Source organism: Lichenostomus cassidix, chromosome 25 (genome assembly GCF_008360975.1).
Source record: "Lichenostomus cassidix isolate B80296 chromosome 25, HeHo_3.0, whole genome shotgun sequence".
Taxonomy (NCBI): domain Eukaryota; kingdom Metazoa; phylum Chordata; class Aves; order Passeriformes; family Meliphagidae; genus Lichenostomus; species Lichenostomus cassidix.
In genome coordinates this window covers 1,618,191-1,641,676 of record NC_139505.1, presented here as the reverse complement: position 1 = coordinate 1,641,676, position 23,486 = coordinate 1,618,191, and the positions used below count along the sequence as shown (strand labels likewise).

General features: G+C 62.8%; 2 protein-coding genes and 1 long non-coding RNA gene across 5 annotated transcripts; 1 reads left to right on the top strand and 2 right to left on the bottom strand.

Annotated features, from left to right (window-relative positions):
* Positions 1-282: 282 nt before the first annotated feature.
* LOC146427194 (protoporphyrinogen oxidase-like) lies at positions 283-12,843 on the top strand. Of its 3 annotated transcripts, none has more exons than XM_085082561.1 (12): positions 283-504; positions 2,508-2,642; positions 3,674-3,789; positions 5,035-5,167; positions 6,212-6,356; positions 8,069-8,304; positions 9,195-9,255; positions 9,353-9,471; positions 9,559-9,675; positions 11,402-11,551; positions 12,104-12,146; positions 12,580-12,843. In XM_085082561.1, the coding sequence occupies exons 1-12, from the start codon at positions 418-420 to the stop codon at positions 12,714-12,716; spliced, it is 1,479 nt and encodes a 492-aa protein (XP_084938687.1). In that variant the 5' UTR covers positions 283-417; the 3' UTR covers positions 12,717-12,843. The 3 variants fall into 3 exon arrangements, with proteins under 3 accessions (XP_084938687.1, XP_084938689.1, XP_084938688.1); XM_085082562.1 differs by having other exon boundaries at positions 284-504; positions 8,111-8,304; XM_085082563.1 differs by lacking the exons at positions 6,212-6,356; positions 8,069-8,304.
* Positions 12,757-22,280, bottom strand: LOC146427192 (beta-1,4-galactosyltransferase 3-like). Its single transcript, XM_085082567.1, has 6 exons — positions 21,704-22,280; positions 17,828-18,063; positions 15,954-16,144; positions 15,165-15,287; positions 13,529-13,633; positions 12,757-13,434 (listed from the first exon to the last, which is right to left on the bottom strand). Exons 1-6 carry the CDS (start codon positions 21,954-21,956, stop codon positions 13,068-13,070), a joined length of 1,275 nt encoding a protein of 424 aa, XP_084938693.1. The 5' UTR covers positions 21,957-22,280; the 3' UTR covers positions 12,757-13,067.
* Positions 18,165-20,109, bottom strand: LOC146427193 (uncharacterized). The gene is made up of 3 exons (XR_014856524.1): positions 19,891-20,109; positions 19,222-19,806; positions 18,165-18,991 (listed from the first exon to the last, which is right to left on the bottom strand). It is a non-coding gene; the product is annotated as an uncharacterized LOC146427193 (long non-coding RNA).
* Positions 22,281-23,486: the final 1,206 nt, after the last annotated feature.

The window sequence follows — 23,486 nt, the reverse complement described above, 5'->3', positions numbered from 1 at the left end:
AAACCGCGGAGTTTTGGGGGGTGGGAGGGAGGGGCGTGGCTTTGGGAGGGGGCGGGGTTTGGCGGGTGAATGGGGCGGGGGCTTGTGATTGACAGCTGGTGAATGGGCGTGGTTTATGTAGGGCGGGGCTCAGTGGATGGGCGTGGTGTGGTGATGATTGACAGCAGGGAGGCGTGGTCACGGTGAGGGGCGGGGCTTATCTCCCGCCCGCCACAGCGCCCTGTCCATCAACCTTCCGCGCCTCGCTATTGGTCAGGCGCCGCCAAGCCCCGCCCCTTCCTATTTAAACCGGCGGGAAGGGGCGTGGCCAGCGCGGCTAACGCGGGGCAGGTGCGCTGGGGGTCGCGGGGGTCGCGGAGCCCGGGGGGTTTTGGGGGTCCCGGTGGCCCCGCTGACCCTGCCCGGCCCAGCTCCATCATGCCGCCGACCGTGGCCGTCGTGGGCGGTGGGATCAGCGGCCTGGCGGCGTGCTACCACCTGCTCCGAGCTCCCCGCCCGCCCAAGGTGAGCAGGGACCCCCGCGGGACCCCCGAGATCTCCCCCCAGTCTCTCCTTCCTCCTTTCTCCCGGAGCTCCCGTGGGGTTCGCAGCCATTCGGGACACCCCGATACCCCCAGAGCCTTCATTGCTTCAGTGTCCCCCCGATCTCTGTGCTCTCGTGGCTCTAAGGACCCCCAAAACCCACCCAGGGACCCCCGAAATGTCCCCCACAAGGACCATCCTTCCCCGTGGGGCTCGCAGCCATTCGGGACACCCCGATATCCCCAGAACCTTCAGTTCTTCAGTGTCCCCCTGGACCCCCCGACCCCTGTGCCGTGGTGGCTCCAAGGACCCCCAAAACCCACCCAGGGACCCCCGCGGGACTCTAATCCCACCCCCCCCCGGCGCTCCTATCCCTCCTAGGACCCCCAATTTCCTCCCGGGGCCCCCAGACCCCCCGGGACCCCCATTCTCTGTGAGACCCCCAAAACCCCCTCAAGACCGCTAAACCCCTAGGGAACCCCAATGCCTCCCAAGACCCCTAATATCCCTGCGACCCCCATCCCCTGTGAGACCCCCCAAAACCCCTGAGACCCCAATCCCCTGTGAGACCCTAAAACCCCCTTTAGGACCCCCATCTCCCCCGGGACCCCAATCCTCTTTGAGACCCCAAAACCCCCTTCACGACCCCCATCTCCCCGGACTCCCATCCCCCCCAAACCCCCTGTGAGACCTCCAAACTCCCAGGGACCCCCAGTCCTTCCCAAGACCCCCAATATCCCTGCGATCCCCATCCCTTGTGAGACCCCCAGTCCCTTGAGACCCCAAACCCCCGGGACCCCCATCTCCTCCCGATCCTCTCCCCATCTCCCCCAAACCCCAATCCCCGAGTTTCCCCACTTCCCAGGGACCCCATCCCTGTGAGACCCCAAAACCCCCCGGAACCCCCAATCCCCCAAGACCTCCATTCCCTGAGGATTCCCAGTCCCCCTGAGACCCCATCTCCCCCCAAACCCCAATCCCCCCAGGTTTTCCCCCTCCCTGGGACCCCCAATCCCCCTTTGAGACCCCAAAACCCCGGGACCCCCATCTTCCCCCAGTCCCCTCCCCATCTCCCCCAAACCCCAATCCCCTGGATTTCCACCCTCTCCAGGACCCCCAATCCCCTTTGAGACCCCAAAACCCCTTCAGGACCCCAATCTCCCAAGACCCCCAATCCTTCAGGATTCCCAGTCTCCCAAGACCCCCAATCCCCTCAATCCCCTCCCCATCTCCCCCAATCCCCAATCCCCCTGGATTTCCACCCTCCCCAGGACCCCAATCCCTGTGAGACCCCAAAACCCCTTCAGGACCCCAATCTCCCCAAGACCCCAATCCTTCAGGATTCCCAGTCTCCCCAAGACCCCCAACCCCCTGATCCCCTCCCCATCTCCCCCAAACCCCAATCCCCTGGATTTCCCACCCTCCCTGGGACACCCCATCCCCTTTGAGACCCCAAAACTCCCTTCAGGACCCCAATCTCCCCAAGACCCCCAATCCTTCAGGATTCCCAGTCTCCCCAAGACCCCCAATCCCCTCAATCCCCTCCCCATCTCCCCCCAAAACCCCAATCCCCTGGATTTCCCACCCTCCAGGACCCCCAATCCCCTGTGAGACCCCAAAACCCCCTTCAGGACCCCAATCTCCCCAAGACCCCCAATCCTTCAGGATTCCCAGTCCCCGATCCTCCCATCTCCCCCAAACCCCAATCCCCGGTTTCCTCCCCAGAACCCCCAATCCCCTTTGAGACCCAAAACCCCTTCAGGACCCCAGTCTCCCCAAGACCCCAATCCTTCAGGATTCCCAGTTCCCCGTGGACCCCCAACCCCCTGATCCCCTCCATCTCCCCCAAACCCCAATCCCCCAGGTTTCCTCCCCAACCCCCCATCCCCTGTGAGACCCCAAAACCCCCTTCAGGACCCCCATCTCCCCCAAACCCCAATCCCCCCGGTTTCCCCCCATCCCCCGGTGATTTTGGGGTTCCCCAGGTGGTCCTGCTGGAGGCCAGTGGCCGTTTCGGGGGGTGGCTGCAGAGCACCAGGACCCCCGAGGGGGCTGTGTTCGAACATGGCCCGAGGGGCGTCCGGCCGGCCGGGGAGGTGGGAGCAGAGACCCTGCGCATGGTACGGGGGGCTTTGGGGGTCCCTGGGGCTCATTTTGGGGTCTCTGAGGCTGGGTTTAGGGTCCCTGGTTTGGTTTGGGGTCTCTGGGACTCATTTTGGGGTCTCTGAGGTTGAGTTTGGGGTGCCAGAATGGTCCCTAGACTGGTTTTGGGGTCTCTGGGGTTGGGTTTTGGGTGCCAGAATGGTCCCAGGGGGGGTTTGGGGTCTCTGAGGTTATTTCTGGGGTTCCTGGATTGTTTTGGGGTCTCTGCGGCTGAGTTTGGGGTCCCTGGGGTTGCGTTTTGGGGTCTCTGAGGTTGGTTTTGGGGTCCACGGGGCTGGGTTTGGGGGTCTCTGCGGCTGGGTTTGGGGGTCTCTGGGTTGGTTTGGAGTCCCTGGGGCTCGTTTTTGGGTCCCTGGTGTTGGTTTTGGGGTCTCAGAGGTTAAGTTTGGGGTGCCAGAGTGGTCCCTGGGCTGGTTTTGGGGTCTCTGAGGTTGGTTTGGGGTCCCTGCGGTTGGTTTGGGGTCTCTGGGTTGGTTTTGGGGTGCCAGAGGAGTGGGTTTGGGGGTCTCTGGGGTTGGTTTTTGCGTCTCTGCAACTGAGTTTGGGGTCCCTGGGGCTCGTTTTGGGGTCCCTGGGCTGGTTTTGGGGTCCCTGGCGCTGGTTTTGGGGTCCCTGGGGCTGGTTTTGGGGTGCCAGAGGAGTGGGTTTGGGGTCTCTGAGGTTATTTTTGGGGTCCCTGGGTTGGTTTGGAGTTTCTGGGGCTGGTTTTGGGGGTCCCTGGTGTTGCTTTTGGGGTCTCTGAGGTTGGTTTTGGGGTGCCAGAGGGATCTTCGGGTTGGTTTGGGGTCCCTGGGTTGGTCTGGGGTTGATTTTGGGGGTCCCTGGGTGGATTTTGGGTGTCTCAGGGTGGATTTTTAGGGTCCCTAGGTGGATTTTGGGGGTCTTTGGGTGGATTTTGGGGATATTTGGGTGGATTTTTAGGGTCCCTGGCTGAATTCCGGAGTCCCTCCGTCCTCCTGTCCCCAATGCCACCCCGGTGTCCCCGCAGGTGTCGGAGCTGGGGCTGGCAGGTGACATCCTCGCTGTCCCCAGGGATCACCCTGCGTCCCGAAATCGCTTCCTCTACGTGGGGGGAGCTCTGCACCGCCTGCCCTCGGGGCTGGGGTCAGTGTCCCTTGTCCCCAGGGCCACCCCTTGTCCCCAGGGCCACCCCTGTCCCCAGGGCCACCACTGTCCCCAGGGCCACCCCTTGTCCCCAGGGCCACCCCTGTCTCCAGGGCCACCACTGTCCCCAGGGCCACCTCTGATCCCATGGTGTCCCCAGGGGTGTGTCCCCAGTGCCACCCCTGTCCCCAATGCCATCCCTGTCCCCAGGGCCACCCCTGATCCCACAGTGTCCCTTGTCCTCAGGGCCACCCCTGTCCCCAGGGGTCTGTCCCCTGATCCCATGGTGTCCCCAGGGGTCTGTTCCCAGTGCCACCCCCTGTCCCCAATGCCCCATCCTGGCCCCAGTGCCACCCCCGACCCCATGGTGTCCCCAGGGGTCTGTCCCCCCTGTCTCCAATGCCACCCCTGTCCCCACTGCCACCCTTGTCCCCAGGGCCACCCCTGACCCACAGTGTCCCCAGGGGGCTGCTCCAGGCTGTCCCCAGTGCCACATCCTGGCCCCAGTGGCATCCCTGTCCCCAGGGCCATCTGTGTCCCCAGAGTAACCCCCTGATCCCACGGTGTCCCCAGGGGGCTGCTCCAGGCTGTCCCCAATGCCACCCTTGTCCCCAGGGCCACCCCCTGACCCGCAGTGTCCCCAGGGGTCTGTACCCCCTGTCCCCAGTGTGCCACCCCTGACCCCAATGCCACCCCTGACCCCGCGGTGTCCCCATGGGGCTGTTCCGGGTTGTCCTCAGTGCCACTCCCTGTCCCCAATGTCATTCCCTGTCCCCAGGGGTCTGTCCCCTGTGTCCCCAATGTCACTCTGTGTCCCCAGGGGGTTACTCCGGGCTGTCCCCAATGCCACTCCCTGTCCCCAGTGTCACTCTGTGTCCCCAGTGTCCCCAGGGGGCTGCTCCAGGCTGTTCCTACTGACACTCTGTGTCCCCAGGGGTCTGTCCCCTGTGTCCCCAGTGTCACTCTGTGTCCCCAGGGGGCTGTCTCCCGTGTCCCCACTGTCACTCTGTGTCCCCAGAGGTCTGTCCCCTGTGTCCCCAGTGTCACTCTCTGTCCCCAATGTCATTTCCTGTCCCCAGGGGGCTGCTCCGGGCTGTCCCTAATGTCACTCCCTGTCCCCAATGTCACTCTGTGTCCCCATGGCACTGCTCTGGGCTGTCCCCAGTGTCACTCCCTGTCCCCAGTGTCACTCTGTGTCCCCAGGGGTCTGTCCCCTGTGTCCCCAATGTCACCCTGTGTCCCCAGGGGGTTGCTCCGGGCTGTCCCCCCCTTTTCCCGGGCTCTGCTCTGGAGTGGGCTGCAGGACCTGGTGACACCGGCGGGGACAGCGCCGGACGAGAGCGCGCACTGCTTCTTCCGCCGCCGCTTCGGGCTCGAGGTGGGTGTGGCACCTGAGTGACCCCAAACCCTGACCCCAAATCCCAAACCCTGACCCCAAACCCTGAGAGCCTGACCCCAAATCCTGACCCCAAACCCTGACCCCAAACTCTGAGGGCCTGACCCCAAACCCTGACCTCAAATCCTGATAGAGCACCCCAAACCCTGAGAGCCTGACCCCAAACTCTGAGAGCCTGACCCTAAATCCTGATATCCTGACCCTAAATCCTGATACCCTGACCCCAAAGTCTGAGAGCCTGACCCCAAATCCTGATACATCACCCCAAACCCCAACAGAACACCCCAAACCCCATAACTTCACCCCAAACCCCAATCCAGCACCCCAAACCCTAATACAACACCCCAAACCCCCATAACTTCACCCCAAACCCCATAACCCCGATATCTGCACCCCAAACCCCACCCAGCCTTATCAAGGTCTCCCCGGGGTGGGCAGGGCCCGGCCACACCCTGCTGTCCCTGTCACTGTCCCTGTCACTGTCCCTGTCACTGTCCTTATCAGTGTCCCCATTGTTCCTCTCGCTGTCCCCATCCCTGTCCCTGCTGTCCCTGTGCACACTGTCACTGTCCCTGTCCCCTATCCCTGTCCTTGTCACTGTCCCTGTCCCCTGTCACTGTCACATTCCCTGTCCCTGCTGCTCCTGTTCCTGTCCCCACTGTCCCTGTCCGTGTCACTGTCGCCGTCCCCACTGTCCCTATCACTGTCCCTGCTGTTGCTCTCACTGTCCCCTGTCCCTGTTACTGTCCCTGTCACTGTCCCCTGTCCCTGCTGTCTCTGTCCCTGTCCCCACCGTCCCTATCACTGTCCCCGCTGTTGCTCTCACTCTCCCCTGTCCCCACTGTCCCTGTCGCTGTCCCTCCTGTCCCTGTCCATGTCCCTGTCCCCACTGTCCCTGTCCCCACTGTCCCTGTCCGTGTCCCTGTCCCCACTGTCCCTGTCCCCACTGTCCCTGCTGTCCCTATCGCTGTCCCCGCTGTCCCTATCGCTGTCCCCACTGTCGTGTGGCTGTGTCTGTCCCCGCAGGTGGCCGAGGTGGCAGTGGACAGCCTGTGCCGCGGGGTGTTCGCGGGTGACAGTCACACCCTCAGTGTCAGGTCCTGCTTCCCCGCGCTCTTCCAGGCCGAGCGGCGCCGCGGCTCCGTGCTGCTGGGGCTGGCGCTGGGACACGGTGGGGACACTGTGGGGACACTGGGGACAGTGTGGGGACAGCGTGGGGACACGGTGGGGACACTGCAGAATGAGGGGACACTGCTGGGGCTGGCGCTGGGACACGGTGGGGACACTGGGGACACTGGGGACAGCGTGGGGACACTGTGGGGACACTGGGGACAGGGATGGGGGACACGGACAGGGGCTGGCGCTGGGACACAGTGGGGACACTGTGGGGACACTGGGGACAGCGTGGGGACAGCGTGGGGACACTGCTGGGGCTGGCGCTGGGACACGGTGGGGACACTGGGGGGACACTGGGGACAGCGTGGGGACACGGTGGGGACACTGTGGGGACACTGCAGAATGAGGGGACACTGCTGGGGCTGGCGCTGGGACACGGTGGGGACACTGGACAGTGTGAGGACAGTGTGGGGACACTGCAGAATGAGGGGACACTGGCGGGGATAGTGTGGGGACACTGCAGAATGAGGGGACACTGCTGGGGCTGGCATTGGGACACGGTGGGGACACGGGGGACAGTGTGGGGACACGGTGGGGACACTGCAGAATGAGGGGACACTGCGGGGACAGTGTGGGGACACGGGACACTATGGAGACACTGCAGAATGAGGGGACACTGCTGGGGCTGGCGCTGGGACACGGTGGGGACATGGTGGGGACACTGTGGGGACACTGCAGGGACAGTGTGGGGACACGGCAAAATGAGGGGACACTGCTGGGGCTGGCACTGGGACATGGTGGGGACATTGGGGACAGCGTGGGGACACTGCAGAATGGGGGGACACTGGGGACAGCATGGGGACATGGTGGGGACACGGTGGGGACACTGCTGGGGATGGCGCTGGGACACGGTGGGGACACTGGGGACACTGTGGGGACACTGCAGGGACAGCATGGGGACACTGCGGGGACAGCGTGGGGACACTGCAGGGACACTATGGGGACACGGCAGAATGAGGGGACACTGGTGGGGTGGTGCTGGGACACAGTGGGGACACGCTGGGGACAGCGTAGGGACACCGTGGGGACACTGCAGAATGAGGGGACGCTGCTGGAGCTGGCGCTGGGACACGGTGGGGACATTGGGGACACCATGGGGATGCTGGGGACCCTGTGGGGACACCGTGGGGACACCCCCGGGCTGGGTACTCTGTGGGGACCTCCCCGGGCTGGGGACACTCTGGGGACTTCCCAGGCTGTGGGGACACTGGGGACACCCTCGGGCTGGGGACACCGTGGGCTGGGGACACCGTGGGGACGCTGGGGACACTGTGGGGGTACCCCCGGGCTGGGGACACCATAAGGACACCCCCGGGCTGGGTACTCTGTGGGGACACCTCCGGGCTGGGGACACCGTGGGGACACTGGGGACACTGTGGGGACATCCCTGGACTGGGGCCACCGTGGGGCCACCAGGGGGGGACATCCCCAAGCTGGGCACTCTGTGGGGACACCTCCGGACTGGGGACACCCCCGGGCTGGGGACACCCGCGGGCTGGGGCCACCGTGGGGACGCTGGGGACACCGTGGGGACACTGTGGGGACATCCCTGGGCTGGGGACACCGTGGGGACGCTGGGGACACGGTGAGGACACCATAGGGACACCCCCGGGGTTGGGGACACCATGGGGACACCCCCGGGGTTGGGGACACCATGGGGACACCGCCGGCGCCCCCCGCGCGTTGTCACCGCCGCTGTCCCCGCAGGCTCGGTGTCCCCGCGCGTTGTCACCGCCGCTGTCCCCGCAGGCTCGGTGTCCCCGCGCGGTCCCGAGGCGGCGCTGGTCCGGCGGGCGCGCGAGGAGCGCTGGAGCCAATGGTCACTGCGCGGTGGCATGGAGAGCCTGGCGCGGGCCTTGGTGGCCTTCGTGTCCCCGCGCGGCGCCGAGCTGCGCTGCCACACCCCGCTGAGGCACCTGTGCCACCGCCGCGGCCAGTGGCAGGTGGGGACACTCGCGGTGGCACGCTGTCCCCTCCCGGTGTCACTCTGTTCCCCCCAGTGTCATCCTGTCCCCCCCAGTGTCCCTCACCCCACTGACCACTCTCCATCCCCCTCCCGCAGTGTCACCCTGTCCCCTCCCAATGCCATCCTGTCCCCTCCAGTGTCCTTCCAGTTCCCCCCAGTGTCCCTTGGGTCCCTTTTCCAGTGCCACCCTGTCCCCCCCAGTGTCCCTCACCCCACTGCCCATTCTCCATCCTCCTCCCACAGTGTCACCCTCTTCCCTCCAGTGTCCCCTCCAGTGTCCCTTGGGTCCCTTTTCTGGTGTCACCCTGTCCCCTCCCAATGCCACCCAGTCCCCTCCAGTGTCCCTTGGGTCCCTTTCCCAGTGTCCCCAGTCCCCTCTCCAGTGTCCCCCACTGTCCTCAGTGTCCCCAGTGTCCCCAGTCCCTCCCCAGTGTCCCCATTCCCCTCCCCAGTGTCCCCAGTGTCCCCAGTGTCCTCCCCAGTGTCCCCAGTGTCCCCAGTGTCCCCATTCCCCTCCCCAGTGTCCCCAGTGTCCTCCCCAGTGTCCTCCCCAGTGTCCTCCCCAGTGTCCTCCCCAGTGTCCCCAGTGTCCCCAGCCCCTCCCAGTGTCCCCAGTCCCTCCCCACATGTCCCCAGTGTCCCCAGTGTCCCCAGTGTCCCCATTCCCCTCCCCAGTGTCCCCATTCCTCCCCAGTGTCCCCATTCCACTCCCCAGTGTCCCCATTCCCCATCCCCAGTGTCCCACCCCCCCCAGTGTCCCCAGTGTCCCCAGTGTCCCCAGTGTCCCCAGTGTCCCCATTCCCCTCCCCAGTGTCCCCAGTGTCCCCAGTGTCCCCAGTGTCCCCACCCAGCTCCGTGTCCCCCCAGCTCACCTTGCCCGATGCCACCATCACCGCCGACCATGTGGTCAGCGCCATCCCTGCCGCAGGTACGGCCAGACCCGCGGCTCCGGCGGGGCGGGAGGGTCACCCCCGTGTCCCCTAATGTCCCCCAATGTCCCCACTGATGTCCCCCGCTGTCCCCAGCCCTGGCCGAGGCGCTGCCGGCCGAAGCAAAGCCGCTGGCCGAAGAGCTCCGGAGCATTCCGGCCGCGTCCGTGGCTGTGGTCAACCTGCAGTACCAGGGGGTCACCCTGCCCGTCACGGTCAGTGGGGGTCCCGCGGCTGTCCCCTGACCCCCGGCGGTGTCCCCAAGCCCCCTGGGTGACCCCAGCTGGCCCTGTGACCCACAGGGGTTTGGCCACCTGGTGCCATCGTCGGAGGACGCCGCGCTGCTGGGCATCGTCTATGACTCGGTGGCATTTCCGGAGCACGATGGGGACACAGGGACACCCTCGGTGCGGCTGACGGTGGGTGGCAGGGACATCGGGGGTGACAGGGACACTGTGGGGTGACAGGGACACCAGGGGTGATGGGGACACTGCGTGGTGACAGAGACAGGGGGACACCCTCGGTGTGGCTGACGGTGGGTGACGGGGACACTGAGTGGTGACAGGGACACTGAGTGGTGACAGGGACACAGGGACACCCTCGGTGCGGCTGACAGTGGGTGACAGGGACACTGTGGGTTGACAGACATGTAGGGTGACAGGGACGCTGTGGGGTGACAGGGAGACCGCAGGGTGACAGGGACACTGTGGGGGTGACAGGGATGATTTGGGGGTGACAGGGACACTGTGGGGGTGACAGGGACACTGTGGGGGTGACAGGGATGATTTGGGGGTGACAGGGACACTGTGGGGTGACAAGGACATCGTGGGGTGACACATGCAAGCTGAGAGGGACACCAGGGGATGACAGGGATGATTTTAGGGGGCTCACGGTGGGTGACAGGGACACTGAGGGGATGACAAGGACACTGGGGGGTGACAGACATGCAGGGTGACAGGGACACCAGGGGGTGACAGGGACACTGGGGGGTGTCAGGGATGATTTTGGGGGTCTCAAGGGTGATTTTGGAGGCCCAGGGATAATTTCAGGGCACTCAAGGATGATCTTGGGGCTCTCAGGTACAATTTCAAGGGTCTCAGGTCTAATTTGGGGGCCTCAGGTCTAATTTCAAGGTGCTCATGTCTAATTTTGGGGTCTCAGGTACAATTTTGGGGTCTCAGGTGTAATTTCAGTGCACTCAGGTCCAATTTCGGGGTCTCAAGTCCAATCTCAGGGGTCTCAGGAATGATTTTCAAGGGTCTCAGGTCCAATTTTGGGGTCTCAGTTACAATTTCGGGGTCTCAGGTTGAATTTCAGTGCCCTCAGGTCTAATTTTGGGGTCTCAGGAATGATTTTCAAGGGTCTCAGGTCCAATTCTGGGGTCTCAGGTCCAATTTCAGGGTCTCAGGTCCAATTTCGGGGGTCTCAGGTACAATCTCGGGGTCTCAGGTTGAATTTCAGTGCGCTCACGTCTAATTCTGGGGTCTCAGGAATGATTTTCAAGGGTCTCAGGTCCAATCTTGGGGGTCTCAGGTCCAATCTCGGGGGTCTCAGGTCCAATTCCGGGGTCTCAGGTCCAATTTCAGGGCTCTCAGGAATGATTTTCGGGGGTCTCAGGTCCAATTTCGGGGTCTCAGGTTGAATTTCAGTGCCCTCAGGTCTAATTTTGGGGTCTCAGGAATGATTTTCAAGGGTCCCAGGTCCAGTTCCGGGGGTCTCAGGTCCAATTCTGGGGTCTCAGTTACAATTTCGGGGGTCTCAGGTCCAATTCCGGGGTCTCAGGTCCAATTTCGGGGTCACAGGTTGAATTTCAGTGCCCTCAGGTCTAATTTTGGGGTCTCAGGAATGATTTTCAAGGGTCTCAGGTCCAATTCCGGGGTCTCAGTTACAATTCCGGGGGTCTCAGGTACAATTCCGGGGTCTCAGTTACAATTTCGGGGTCTGAGGTACAATTCTGGGGTCTCAGGAATGATTTTCAAGGGTCTCAGGTCCGATTCCGGGGGTCTCAGTTACAATTTCGGGGGTCTCAGGAATGATTTTCAAGGGTCTCAGGTCCAATCTCGGGGGTCTCAGCTCCAATCTCGGGGGTCTCAGCTCCAATCTCGGGGGTCTCAGCTCCAATCTCGGGCTCTCCCGTGTCCCCAGGTGATGCTGGGGGGCGCCTGGTTCCGGCAGAGTTTCGGGGATCCCTCGGCGGTGACCCCCGAGCTGCTGCTGCGCCGAGCCAGGCAGGCTGTGCAGGACCACCTGGGGCTGGAGGGGACCCCAACCCGCGCCATCGTCAGGGTGCAGCAGGTGGGTGACACCCCGGGGGATTTGGGGACACTGTGGGGATTTGGGGACACTCTGAGGGAGATTTGGGGACACTTTGAGGGATTTGGGGACACTGTGGGGGTTTTTGCGGGTCTTTGGGGACACTCTGGGGGATTTGGGGACATTCTGGGGGGCTTTGGGGACATTCTGAGGGGCTTTGGGGATACTGGGGGGCATTTGGGGACACTGAGGGGTCACATATCCTACTGTGACAGCCATGCCATTGTCAGGGTGCAGCAGGTGGGTGACACCCCGGGGGAGTTGGGGACACTGCGGGGCTTTGGGGACACTCTGGAGGGGGGTTTGGGGACACTGTGAGGGGGTCTTTGGGGACACTCTGGGGGATTTGGGGACATTCTGGGGGTTTTTGTGGGTCTTTGGGGACACTCTGGGGGATTTGGGGACACTCAGGGAGTCACACATCCCCCTGAGGCAGCCGTGCCACTGCTGCTGGCAGGTGGGTGACACCCTGGGGGGCTTTGGGGACACTGTGGGGTGACACGGGGCTCACCAGTGTCACCTCCCCTTCCCCAGGACTGCATCCCCCAGTACACGCTGGGACACTGGGAGCGCCTAGGTAAGAGGGGCATGGGTTGGGGTATCTCCTGTCCCCTCGGGGGTCTCCCCTGTCCCCCAGGTGTCCCCAGCTCCTGTTGCTGTCCTCTGTAGGTCTCCCCTGTCCCCTCGGGTGTCACCTCTGTCCCCTGAGGGTCACCCCTGAGGGTCTCCCCTGTCCCCTGAGGGTCTCCCATGTCCTCCGGGTGTCCCCAGCTCCTCTCGCTGTCCCCTGAGGGTCTCCCCTGTCCCCTAGGTGTCACCCCTGTCCCTCGAGTGTCCCCAACTCCTCTCGTCTCCGGTCCCCCAGATGTCTCCCCTGTGGGTGTCCTCTGTCCACTTAGGTGTCCCCAGCTCCTCTCACTGTCCCCCCGGATTCTCCCCTGTCCCCTGGACGTCCCCAGCTCCTGTCATTGTCCCCTCGGGGTGTCCCCAACCCCTGTCCTTGTCCCCAGAGCGAATCCAGCGCTTCCTGAAGGAGCAGCAGCTTCCCCTGAGCCTCATCGGCGCTTCCTACTCGGGGGTCTCAGTTAACGACTGCATCGCCAGCGCCAGGGCGGCTGTGGGGCACATTTTGGGGTCTCCATCCTGACCCCCCCCGGTCCCCCCCGGGCTCCCCTCCATCGCTGCCGTAGGACAAAGTGATTTTTTTATTGAAAAAAACCCTTAGAAAGGTGCAGGGAGCGGCTCATAAATAGAATAAATACCCGCGCGCCCGAGTTGGGGATCCCAAAAACCTCCCGGGGGAGGGTCTGGCGAGCCCCCGGCTCAGCCCGTGTCCCTTCCCGGAGGTGTCCCCTGTCCAGGGGGTGTCCCCTGTCCAGGGGGTGTCCCTTTCCGGGGGTGTCCCTTTCCGGGGGTGTCCCCTGTCCCCCTGGCCAGCAGCCCCCCCGGCTGGCTGCTCCCCCCAGCCCACAGTCCACACCGGGGGGAGCTCAGGGGGTCACGGGGGTCCCTGTGCCACGCTCTGGTTGTCCCCCCGCGCTGTCCCCGCTGTCCCCACCCCTCGGGGCGGGGCCGCCGTGCCGTTGCCAGCGGCCGTGGGCGGGCGGGGCGGTGACAGCGACAACGACAGCAATGGCACCGCCAGGTCCCCGCGGGGGGGTTTGCGCAGCATCTCCTCCCGGAAGCGGCTGGAGCTGCCGGGGGGGGCGCGGGGAGCCCCCCGATGTCCCCCGCGGGGGTCACTGCCGATGTCCACCGTCAGGTTGGTGTAGAGCGGCCGCAGCTCCTTGGCCAGCAGCGTGTAGGTCAGCGAGTTCATCCCGTCCTGCGTCCACATGCGCTGCGTCCGCACCAGCAGGTCGAACCTGGGGACGTTGGGGACATCCGGATGTCACCACTGACATGTCACCGATGTCACCGAGATGTCCCCACTGACCCCAGAGCCCCCCCCGCCCGGACCTGTGGGGGTTCTCCTCGTTGCCTTTGTCGCTCTTGTGCTTGACCATCTTGTAGTGACCGATGGACACGGGCGGCCGGGAGATCTTCATGCCGGCCAGGCGCACCCTGAGGGGACAGCGATGTCACCGGGGGGTCATCGAGGGGGTGTGGGGACAGGGGGAGATACTGTGTGACCCCCATGGGGATAGGGACAGCCCTGTGTCACCCCCAGGGGGACAGAGACATCCCTGTGTGACTCCTAGGGTGGCAGGGACACCCCTGTGTGACCCTCATGGGGATAGGGACAGCCCTGTGTCACCCCCAGGGGGACAGGGAGACACCTCTGTGTGACCCTCATGGGGACAGGGAGAGCCCTGTGTGACCTCCATAGGGACAGAGACATCCCTGTGTGACCTCCATAGGGACAGGGACATCCCTGTGTCACCCCCATGGGGACAGGGACATCTCTGTGTGACCTCCATAGGGACAGGGACATCCCTGTGTCACCCCCAGGATGGCAGGGACATCCCTGTGTGACCCCCATGGGGACAGGGAGGGACATTGTGTGACCCTCATGGGGACAGGGACATCCCTGTGTCACCCCCATGGGGACAGGGAGAGCCCTGTGTCACCCCCAGGATGGCAGTGACACCCCTGTGTCCCCCCAGGGGTCCCCAAGCAGTGACATCATCCCACGGGACACAGATGCGAGGACAGGGAGGTTGGGGGCTCACAGTGTCACCCCGGGGGGACAGGGAATGGGGACACCCCCTGTTTGTCCCCCAGGACACTCCCCATGTCCCCCTCGGTGTGATGTGACACCCCCCGTGTGTCCCCCCAGTGTGACAGGACACCCCCCATGTCCCTTCCAGGGCAATGTCACACCCTCTGTGTCCCCCCAAGGTGATGTCACACCCCCCGTGTCCCCTCCAAGCAATGTCACACTCTCCGTGTCCCCAAAGGCAATGTCACACCCCCATGTCCCCCCATGTGACAAAAGCCACCCAATTTCTCCCCCAACAACCCCCTGCAGTGCCATCCCCCCAATGCCACAACCCCACAATTGTCCCTGTCCCCCAGTGTCCCCCGCTGTCCCCAAGGCGTACCTGGTGGCGATGTCATTGTCCTCACCCCCCCCAGCCCCACAAGCTCACAATGTAGCACTGTCCCCCAGTGTCCCCTGCTGTCCCCAAGGTGTACCTGGTGGTGATGTCATTGTCCTCGCCCCCCAGCCCCACAATGTGTCACTGTCCCCAAGTGTCCCCACTGTCCCCCAGTGTCCCCAAGGCGTAGCTGGTGGCGATGTCATTGTCCTCACCCCCCCAATGCCACAACCCCATGACTGTCCCTGTCCCCCATTGTCCCCCAGTGTCCCCAAGGCATACCTGGTGGCGATGTCATCGTCCTCGCCCCCTCAGCCCCACAACTCCACGACTGACCCCAGTGTCCTTCAGTGTCCCCACTGTCCCCACAATGTCCCCAAGGTGTACCTGGTGGCAATGTCACCGTCCTCACCCCCCAGCCCCACATCCCCATGATGTGTCACTGTCCCCACAATGTCCCCAAGCCGTACCTGGTGGTAATGTCATCGTCCTCGCCCCCCAGCCCCACAACCCCCCACTGTCCCCAGTGTCCCCACAATGTCCCTAAGCCGTACCTGGTGGCGATGTCATCGTCCTCACCCCCCCAGCCCCAGTACTCGTTGGGGAATCCATTGATCTTCATGTATTGATCAGGAGTGAGCGCCGAGACACCGCCGAAGTACTGCGGGTACGGCAGGCTGGGGACAGGGACAGCAGTGTCACCAGGTGTCCCTCAGTGTCCCCAGGGTGTCCCCAAGGGGTACGGCAGGCTGGGGACAGGGGACAGGGACAGCAGTGTCACCAGGTGTCCCTCAGGGTCCCCAGGGTGTCCCCAAGGGGTACGGCAGGCTGGGGACAGGGGACAGGGACAGCAGTGTCACCAGGTGTCCCTCAGGGTCCCCAGGGTGTCCCCAAGGGGTACAGCAGGCTGGGGACAGGGGACAGGGAGCCTGGTGTCACCAGGGTGTCCCTCAGTGTCCCCAGGGTGTCCCCAGGTGGTATGGGAGGTTGGGGACAATGGTCATCAGTGGCGTCCCCATGGTGTCCCCAGGGTGTCCCCAAGGGGTATGGCAGGCTGGGGACAGGGGACAGGGTCACCTGGTGTCCCCAAGGTGTCCCCAAGGTGTCCCCAGGGTGTCCCAAAGGGGTATGGGAGGTTGGGGACAATGGTCATCAGTGTCCCTCAGGGTCCCCAGGGTGTCCCCAAGGGGTACAGCAGGCTGGGGACAGGGGACAGTGAGCCTGGTGTCCCCAGGGTGTCCCTCAGTGTCCCCAGGGTGTCCCAAAGGGGTACGGGAGGTTGGGGACAATGGTCATCAGTGTCCCCAAAGTGTCCCCAGAGTGTCCCCAAAGTGTCCCCCCACCTGTAACCGAACTTGTTCATGGCCACCGAGACGTGTTTGGGGTTCCAGGGGTCGCAGGTGTACAGGTTGTGGTCATTTTCGGGGATCAGATCCACGTCGTGCAGGAAGAGGCAATCCCAGTCCTCGTCCTTGAGAGCCTCCTTGACCCCCACGTTCAGCAGCTTGGCGCGGTTAAAGGTGGAGTTCCCCGCCTGGGAAAAACCCAAAATATTCCAGAGAGACCCCAAAATATCCCTAAACCCCATAAAACCCTACTGGAGAGACCCCAAACCCTACTGGGAACCCGTTAAACCCCTTTACTGAACCCCCACGTTCAGCAGCTTGGCGCGGTTAAAGGTGGAGTTCCCAGCCTGGGAAAACCCCAAAATGTCCCAAACACACCCCAAAATATCCTGGGGAGACCCCAAAATATCCCTGAACCCTTTAAACCCCTCCTAGGAACCCCAAAACCCTACTGAGAACCCTTTACTGAACCCCCACGTTCAGCAGCTTGGCGCGGTTAAAGGTGGAGTTCCCCGCCTGGGGAAAACCCAGAATGTCCCAAACACACCCCAAAATATCCTGAGGAGACCCCAAAACATCCTGGAGACACCCCAAATCCTCACGGGGAGACCCCAAACCATCCTGGGAACCCTTTACTGAACCCCCACGTTCAGCAGCTCAGTGCGGTTAAAGGTGGAGTTCCCGGCCTGGCAAAACCCCAAAATGTCCCAGAGAAACCCCAAAATATCCCTAAAACCCTACTGGAGAAACCCCAAAACCATCCTGGGAATCCTTTAAGCCCCTATACTGAACCCCCACGTTCAGCAGCTTGGCGCGGTTAAAGGTGGAGTTCCCTGCCTGGGAAAACCCCAAAATGTCCCAGAGAGACCCCAAAATATCCTGGGGAGACCCCAAAATATCGTGGGAGACCCCAAACTCTACTGGGAACCCCGTTACTGAACTCCCACGTTCAGCAGCTTGGCGCGGTTAAAGGTGGAGTTCCCGGCCTGGGAAAAACCCAAAATGTCCCAAACACACCCCAAAATATCCTGGGGAGACCCTAAAATATCCCTAAACCCCATAAAACCCTACTGGAGAGACCCCAAAATATTCCAGGGAGACCCCGAACCATCCTGGGAACTGGGGATGGGAAAACTGGGGAGACCCCAAATCCCTCCAAACCCCCCCTGAGGACCCCAAATCCCTCCTGGTGACCTCCAAACCACCCTGAGGACCCCAAATCCCCCTAGGAACCCCCCAAATCCCTATAAACCCCTCCTGAGGAACCCCAAACTCCCTTGAGGATCCCCAAACCCCCCCAGAGACTCCCCAAATCCCTCCAAACCCCTCCTGGGCATCCCCCAAACCCCCAGGATCCCCCAAACCCCCTGATGACACCCCAAACCACCCCCAAGACCCCCAAACCCCAGGGACCCCAAACCACCCCCAGGATCCCCCAAACCTCCTGACCCCAAAACCCCCTGATGACCCCCAAAACCCTCTGATGACCCCAAACCCCCCAGGATCCCCCAAACCTCCCTGATGAGCCCCCAAACCTCCCTGATGACCCCCAAAACCCCCCAGGATCCTCAAACCTTCCTGGCGACCCCCAAACCGGGATGACACCCCAAACCCCCTGAAGCCCCCAAACCCCCTGATGACCCCCAAACCCCTGATGACCCCCAAAACCCCTGAGCCCCCAGATCCCCCTGGTGACCCCTAAACCCCCTCTGATCCCCAAATCCCTATAAACCCCTCCTGGGGATCCCAAACCCCCTGAGGACCCCCAAAGCCCCCCAGGATCCCCCAAACCCCCTGACGACCCCCAACCCCCACCCAGACCCCCAAACTCCCAAATCACCCCCAAACCCCCCAAACCCCCCCGAGCCCACCTGGTGCACGACGTAGATGCCGTAGTGCAGCTGCTGGCGCTGCAGGAAGGGGTGCAGGTAGTAGAGCAGGTGGCCCAGGTGGCTCTCGCGGTTGCGGTGGGGGACAATGACAGCCGTGCGGGAGCGCGACTCGCACAGGGGGGGTCGGTAACGCCCCCCCTGCTGCACCCCCGGGTTCTTGGCCTGGATCTGCTCCAGAGTGGGAACTCGGGCGAACGACACCGTCAGCGGCCCCACTGCGGGATGGGGACAGCGGGGACATTGTGGGGACACCGTGGGGACATCGTGGGGACATGGGTGGGGACATTGTGGGGACATGGTGGGGATATGGGTGGGGACATCGTGGGGACATGGGTGGGGTGGGTGGGACCAGGCTGGATGGATCGGGGGGGTGTGTTGTCCATCCCAACCCCAAACTGGTGTGGGTTTGTCTGACTGACCATCCCGAACTGGGCTGAGTGCATCTGACTGACCATCCCAAACTGACCATCCCAAACTGGGCTGGGTGTGTCTGACTGACCATCCCAAACTGACCATCCCAAACTGGGCTGGGTGTGCCCAACTGACCATCCCAAACTGACCATCCCAAACCGGGCTGAGTGTGTTCTCCATCCCAAACCCAAACTAGGGGGGGACCCTGGGGTTTGTCCCTCCCAAACTAACCAGGGTGTGTCCGACTGGCCATCCCAAACTGACCATCCCAAACTGGGCTGGGTTTGCCTGACTGACCATCCCAAACTGGGCTGGGTTTGCCTGACTGACCATCCCAAACTGGGCTGGGTTTGTCCGACTGACCATCCCAAACTGGGCTGGGTGTGTCTGACTGACCATCCCAAACTGGGCTGGGTGTATCTGACTGACCATCCCAAACTGGTCTGGGTTTGTTCCCTCAATCCCAAAGTGGGTTGGGTGTGTCCAACCAACCATCCCAAACTGGGTTGGGTGTGTTCTCCATCCCAGTCCCAAACTGGTGTGGGTTTGTCCGACTGACCATCCCAAACTGGGCTGGGTGTATCTGACTGACCATCCCAAACTGGGCTGGGTGTTCCCTCAATCCCAAACTGGGATGGGTGTGTTCTCCATCCCAGTCCCAAACTGGGTTGGGTGTGTCCGACTGGCCATCCCAAACTGACCATCCCGAACTGGGCTGGGTGTGTTACCCATCTCAATCCCAAACTGGGTTGGGTGTGCCCAACTGCCCATGCCCAACTGACCATCCCAAACTGACAATCCCAAACTGGGCTGGGTGTGTTCCTCCATCCCAATCCCAAACTGGGCTGGGCGTGCCTGACTGACCATCCCAAACTGGGCTGGGTGTGTTTCCTCAACCCCAAACTGGGCTGGGTGTGCCCAACTGACCATCCCAAACCAAGGGGGGTTTGGGGTTTGTCCACCCCAATCCCAAACTGGGCTGGGTGTGCCCAGCTGACCATCCTGAACTGGGCTGGGTGTGCCTGACTGACCATCCCAAACTGACCATACTGAACTGGGCTGGGTTTGTTCCCTCAATCCCAAACTGGGCTGGGTGTGCCTAACTGACCATCCCAAATCAAGGGGAGTTTGGGATTTGTCTCCCCAATCCCAAACTGGGCTCTGAGTGTTCCCAATCCCAGTCCCAAACTGGGCTGGGTTTGTCCTCCCCAGTCCCAAACTGGGCTATCCCAATCCCAAAGCAGGGAGACCCTGGGGTTTGTCCCCACCCTGTCCCAAACTGGGGAGCCCCAGGATGTGTCCTCCCTGTCCCCAAGGCATGTTCCCCTTGTCCCAAGGTTTGTCCCTCATCCCAAACCGGAGATCCCAGTTTGTCCCTCATCCCAAACCGGAGATCCCAGTCTGTCCCCTTCATCCCAAATTGGAGATCCCAGTCTGTCCCCTTCATCCCAAACTGGAGATCCCAGTTTGTCCCTCATCTCAAACTGCAGATCCCAGTTCGTCCCTCATCCCAAACTGGAGATCCCAGTTTGTCCCTCCATCCCAAACTGGAGATCCCCACCCCAAACTGGAGATTCCAGTTTGTCCCGCAGCCTAAACTGGAGACCCCAGTCTGTCCCTCCATCCCACACCAGAGATCCCAGTTTGTCCCTCATCCCAAACTGCAGATCCCAGTTTGTCCCTCCATCCCAAACCCTGTGTCACCCTGGGGTTGTGTCCCCTCTGTCCCCCCAATCCCCGGTGTCTGACCGGTTTTTGTCACCTGTTCTGTCCGGCGGGGGGAGGGGAACCAGTTTCACCAGTTCAACCGGTTCTTCTTCCCAGGGAGGGAAAACAATTCCCGGGGATTTGGTTCTTCACCCATCAGGGTGACACCGTTTTTTTACTGGGGTGACACCGGTTTTTTACTGAGGTGACACTGGTTTTTTACTGGGGTGACACCGGTTTCTTACCGGGGGTGACACTGGTTTTTTACTGGGGTGACACCGGTTTCTTACCGGGGGTGACACTGGTTTTTTACTGGGGTGACACCGATCTTTTACTGGGGTGACACCGGTTTCTTACTGGGGGTGACACCGGTTTCTTACTGGGGGTGACACCGGTTTCTTACTGGGGGTGACACCGGTTTCTTACTGAGGTGACACCGGTTTCTTACTGAGGTGACACCGGTTTTTTACTGGGGGGACACCAGTTTCTTACTGGGGGTGACACCAGTTTCTTACTGGGGTGACACCGGTTTCTTACTGGGGTGACACCGGTTTCTTACCGGGGGTGACACCGGTTTCTTACTGGGGTGACACCGGTTTTTTACTGGGGGTGACACGGGTTTTTTACCGGGGTGACACCGGTTTCTTACTGAGGTGACACCGGTTTCTTACTGAGGTGACACCGGTTTTTTACTGGGGTGACACCAGTTTCTTACTGGGGTGACACCGGTTTCTTACCAGGGGTGACACCGGTTTTTTACTGGGGTGACACCGGTTTTTAACTGGGGTGACACTGGTTTTTTACCAGGGGTGACACTGGCTTTTTACTGGGGGTGCTGGGGGTGACACCAGTTCTTTACCGGGGTGACACCGATCTTTTACTGGGGTGACACCGGTTTTTTACCGGGGTGACACCAGTTTTTTACTGGGGTGACACTGGTTTTTTACTGAGGTGACACCGGTTTTTTACTGAGGTGACATTGGTTTTTTATTGGGGTGACACCGGTTTCTTACTGGGGTGACACCGGTTTTTTACTAGGGGTGCTGGGGGTGACACTGGCTTTTTACCGGGGTTGACACTGCTCCGTTACCGGGAAGGGGATCGGTTCATCCCCGCTGTGGGGAGCAATTTAATTCCCTCGCGGGTCTCCGGTTCCTCCCCTCGAGGGTCACCGGTTTCTCCCCCCTCCGGTTCCTCCTCCCCCCGGTTCTTCCCCTCTGGGATCTCCAGTTTTTCCCCTCAGGAGTCTCCGGTTCCTCCTCCCGTCAGTTTTTCCCCTCGAGGGTCTCCAGATTTTCCCCCTTTCGGTTCCTCCTCCTCCTCCCGGTTTTTCCCCTCGGGCATCTCCAGTTTTTCCCCTCTCCCATTCCTTCTACTCCCGTTCATCCCCTCGGGGCTCTCCGGTTCCTCCTCCCCCCGGTTCTTCCCCTCTGGGATCTCCAGTTTTTCCCCCTCCGGTTGCTCCCCTCGAGGGTCTCCGGTAATCCCTCCCCACCCCGGTTTCTCCCTCGAACACCTCCGGTAATCCCTCGGTTTCTCCTCCCGGTTTTTCCCCTCGGGGATCCTCGGTTTTTCCTCCCTCCGGTTCCTTCTCCCTCCGGTTCCTCCCCTCGAGGGATCTCCGGTTCTTCCCCCTCCGGTTGCTCCCCTCGGGGGTCTCCGGTAACCCCTCCCCATCCCGGTTTCTCCCTCGAACACCTCCGGTACTCCCTCTCTCCTCCCCTCCCGGTGCCTCACCGAGGAACGGCGATCTCTCGGGGCAGAAGGGCAGCGGTCTGTCGGGATCCGGCGGGGCGCGGGGCTGCCCGAGGCGGCTGAGGTTGGCGTACACGTCGTGGGTCCGGGAATAATCGAACACCGGGCCGGCGGAGCGGCCGAACAGCGCCGTGAGGTTACGGAAACCGCCCAGCGAGAAGTACGCCACGAAGGCGAACTGGCACCCGACCAGCAGCGCCAGCGAGCACGGCCGCTCCAGCAGCCGCCGCAGCATCGCGGGGCCAACCGGAGGGCAGCCCGGTTCACCGGAGAGCCGCCCGGTTCACCGGAGAGCAGTCCGGGTCACCGGAGAGCAGCCCAACCGGGGCAGGGGACAGCCGGGCAGCATGGCGAGGGCAGCGGGCAGCATGGCGGGGGCTGCGGGGAGGGAGGGGAGAGGTTACCGGGAGATGGAGAGGTTATTTGCCGGTACCGGGAAATGGCTGGGCTGGGCGAGGATCCTCCCCGGTACCGGGAAACGCCCAGGCCCGACCCCAGCCCTGTCGCCGCCCAGCTCTCCCCGGTACCGGGAGCTGCTCAACCCCAATCCCGGCCCGGCCCATCCCGGTACCGGTACCGCCACCCCCCTCCGGTACTCCGGGCCCAGTAGTGCTCCCCGCCGCTTCAGCCCCGCTCACGGTACCTGCCTGGGCCCGGTCCCGCCCCGCCCGGCTCCCGGTCCTTCCCCACACCCGGTAATGCCCCCCGGCTCGGTTCAAGCCCCCCCGGCTCGGCTCAAGCCCCCCGGTCAGCTCCGCTCCGGTACCTGCCTGGGCCCGGCTCAGCCCCGCCCGGCCGCCGCCATCTTGGAGCGGGGGCGCGGCGTGATGACGTCACGGGTCGGGGCCCGGTCGGACCGGACGGGCGGAGCAGGCCGCGGTAGGCCGCGGGGCACCGGAGAGTCACCTACAGGGCCCGGGAGGCGCCGGTGACCCTCGGTGACCCTCGGTGACCCCCGGGAGGGGCGCGGGGAGCGGAAAAACCCGGGGGAGCCCCAGGTGGGGAGGGGGCGTGGCCGGTTTTAACCCTGCCTTGATGGGCGTGGTCACAGCGGGCGCTGTCGCCATGGCAACCGCGGTTGGCTCCGCCCCCTCCCGGTTGGCGCCATGTTTGATGACGTCATGAGGAAGACGCGCTTTGATTGGGCAAGGGACGGAAGGCGGATGAAGGGGGCGGGGCTTCCATGGTTGGGGGCGGGGCTTCGCCACGTGTGTCACCTCCGGCCACGTGTGTCACCTCCGGCCACGTGTGTCACCTCCGGCCGCGTGTGTCACCTCCGGCCACGTGTGTCACCCCCCGCCGCGTGTCGCTGTCCCCAGGGCGCCCGGGTGACCTCCGTGTCCTCCCCCCGGCCACGCGTGTCCCTCCCGTCCTGCTGGGGACACCATGGCTCTGTGTCACCCAGTTCCGGCGGCTCCAGTTCCAGTGTCCCCCAGTTCCAGCGTCTCCCAAATCCAGTATCCCCAGCTCCAGTAATTCCTGTATCCCCAGTAACCCCAGCTCCAGCAACTCCCAGTTCCAGTATCCCCAGTTCCAGCATCTCCTGTATCCCCAGTATCTCCCAGTTCCAGTAACTCCCAGTTCCAGCATCTCCAGTTCCAGTAACTCCCAGTTCCAGCATCTCCTGTATCCCCAGTAACTCCCAGTCCCACTAACTCCCAGTTCCAGCATCTCCTATATCTCCAGAATCTCCCAGTTCCAGTAACTCCCAGTATCCCCCAGTTTTAGCATCCTCAAGTCCAGTATCCCCAGTTCCAGCATCTCC

Bases quoted from the DNA above. Each gene is read 5' to 3' on its own strand.
- LOC146427194 (XM_085082561.1), top strand. From the start codon at position 418: ATGCCGCCGACCGTGGCCGTCGTGGGCGGTGGGATCAGCGGCCTGGCG. The intron at 5,168-6,211 runs GTGGGTGTGGCA...CTGTCCCCGCAG, and splicing joins GCCGCCGCTTCGGGCTCGAG to GTGGCCGAGGTGGCAGTGGA. The intron at 11,552-12,103 runs GTGGGTGACACC...CCCCTTCCCCAG, and splicing joins CCATCGTCAGGGTGCAGCAG to GACTGCATCCCCCAGTACAC.
- LOC146427192 (XM_085082567.1), bottom strand. From the start codon at position 21,956: ATGCTGCGGCGGCTGCTGGAGCGGCCGTGCTCGCTGGCGCTGCTGGTC. The intron at 18,064-21,703 runs GTGAGGCACCGG...CCCATCCCGCAG, and splicing joins CGAGAGATCGCCGTTCCTCG to TGGGGCCGCTGACGGTGTCG. The intron at 13,435-13,528 runs GTCCGGGCGGGG...CAACGTCCCCAG, and splicing joins AACGAGGAGAACCCCCACAG to GTTCGACCTGCTGGTGCGGA.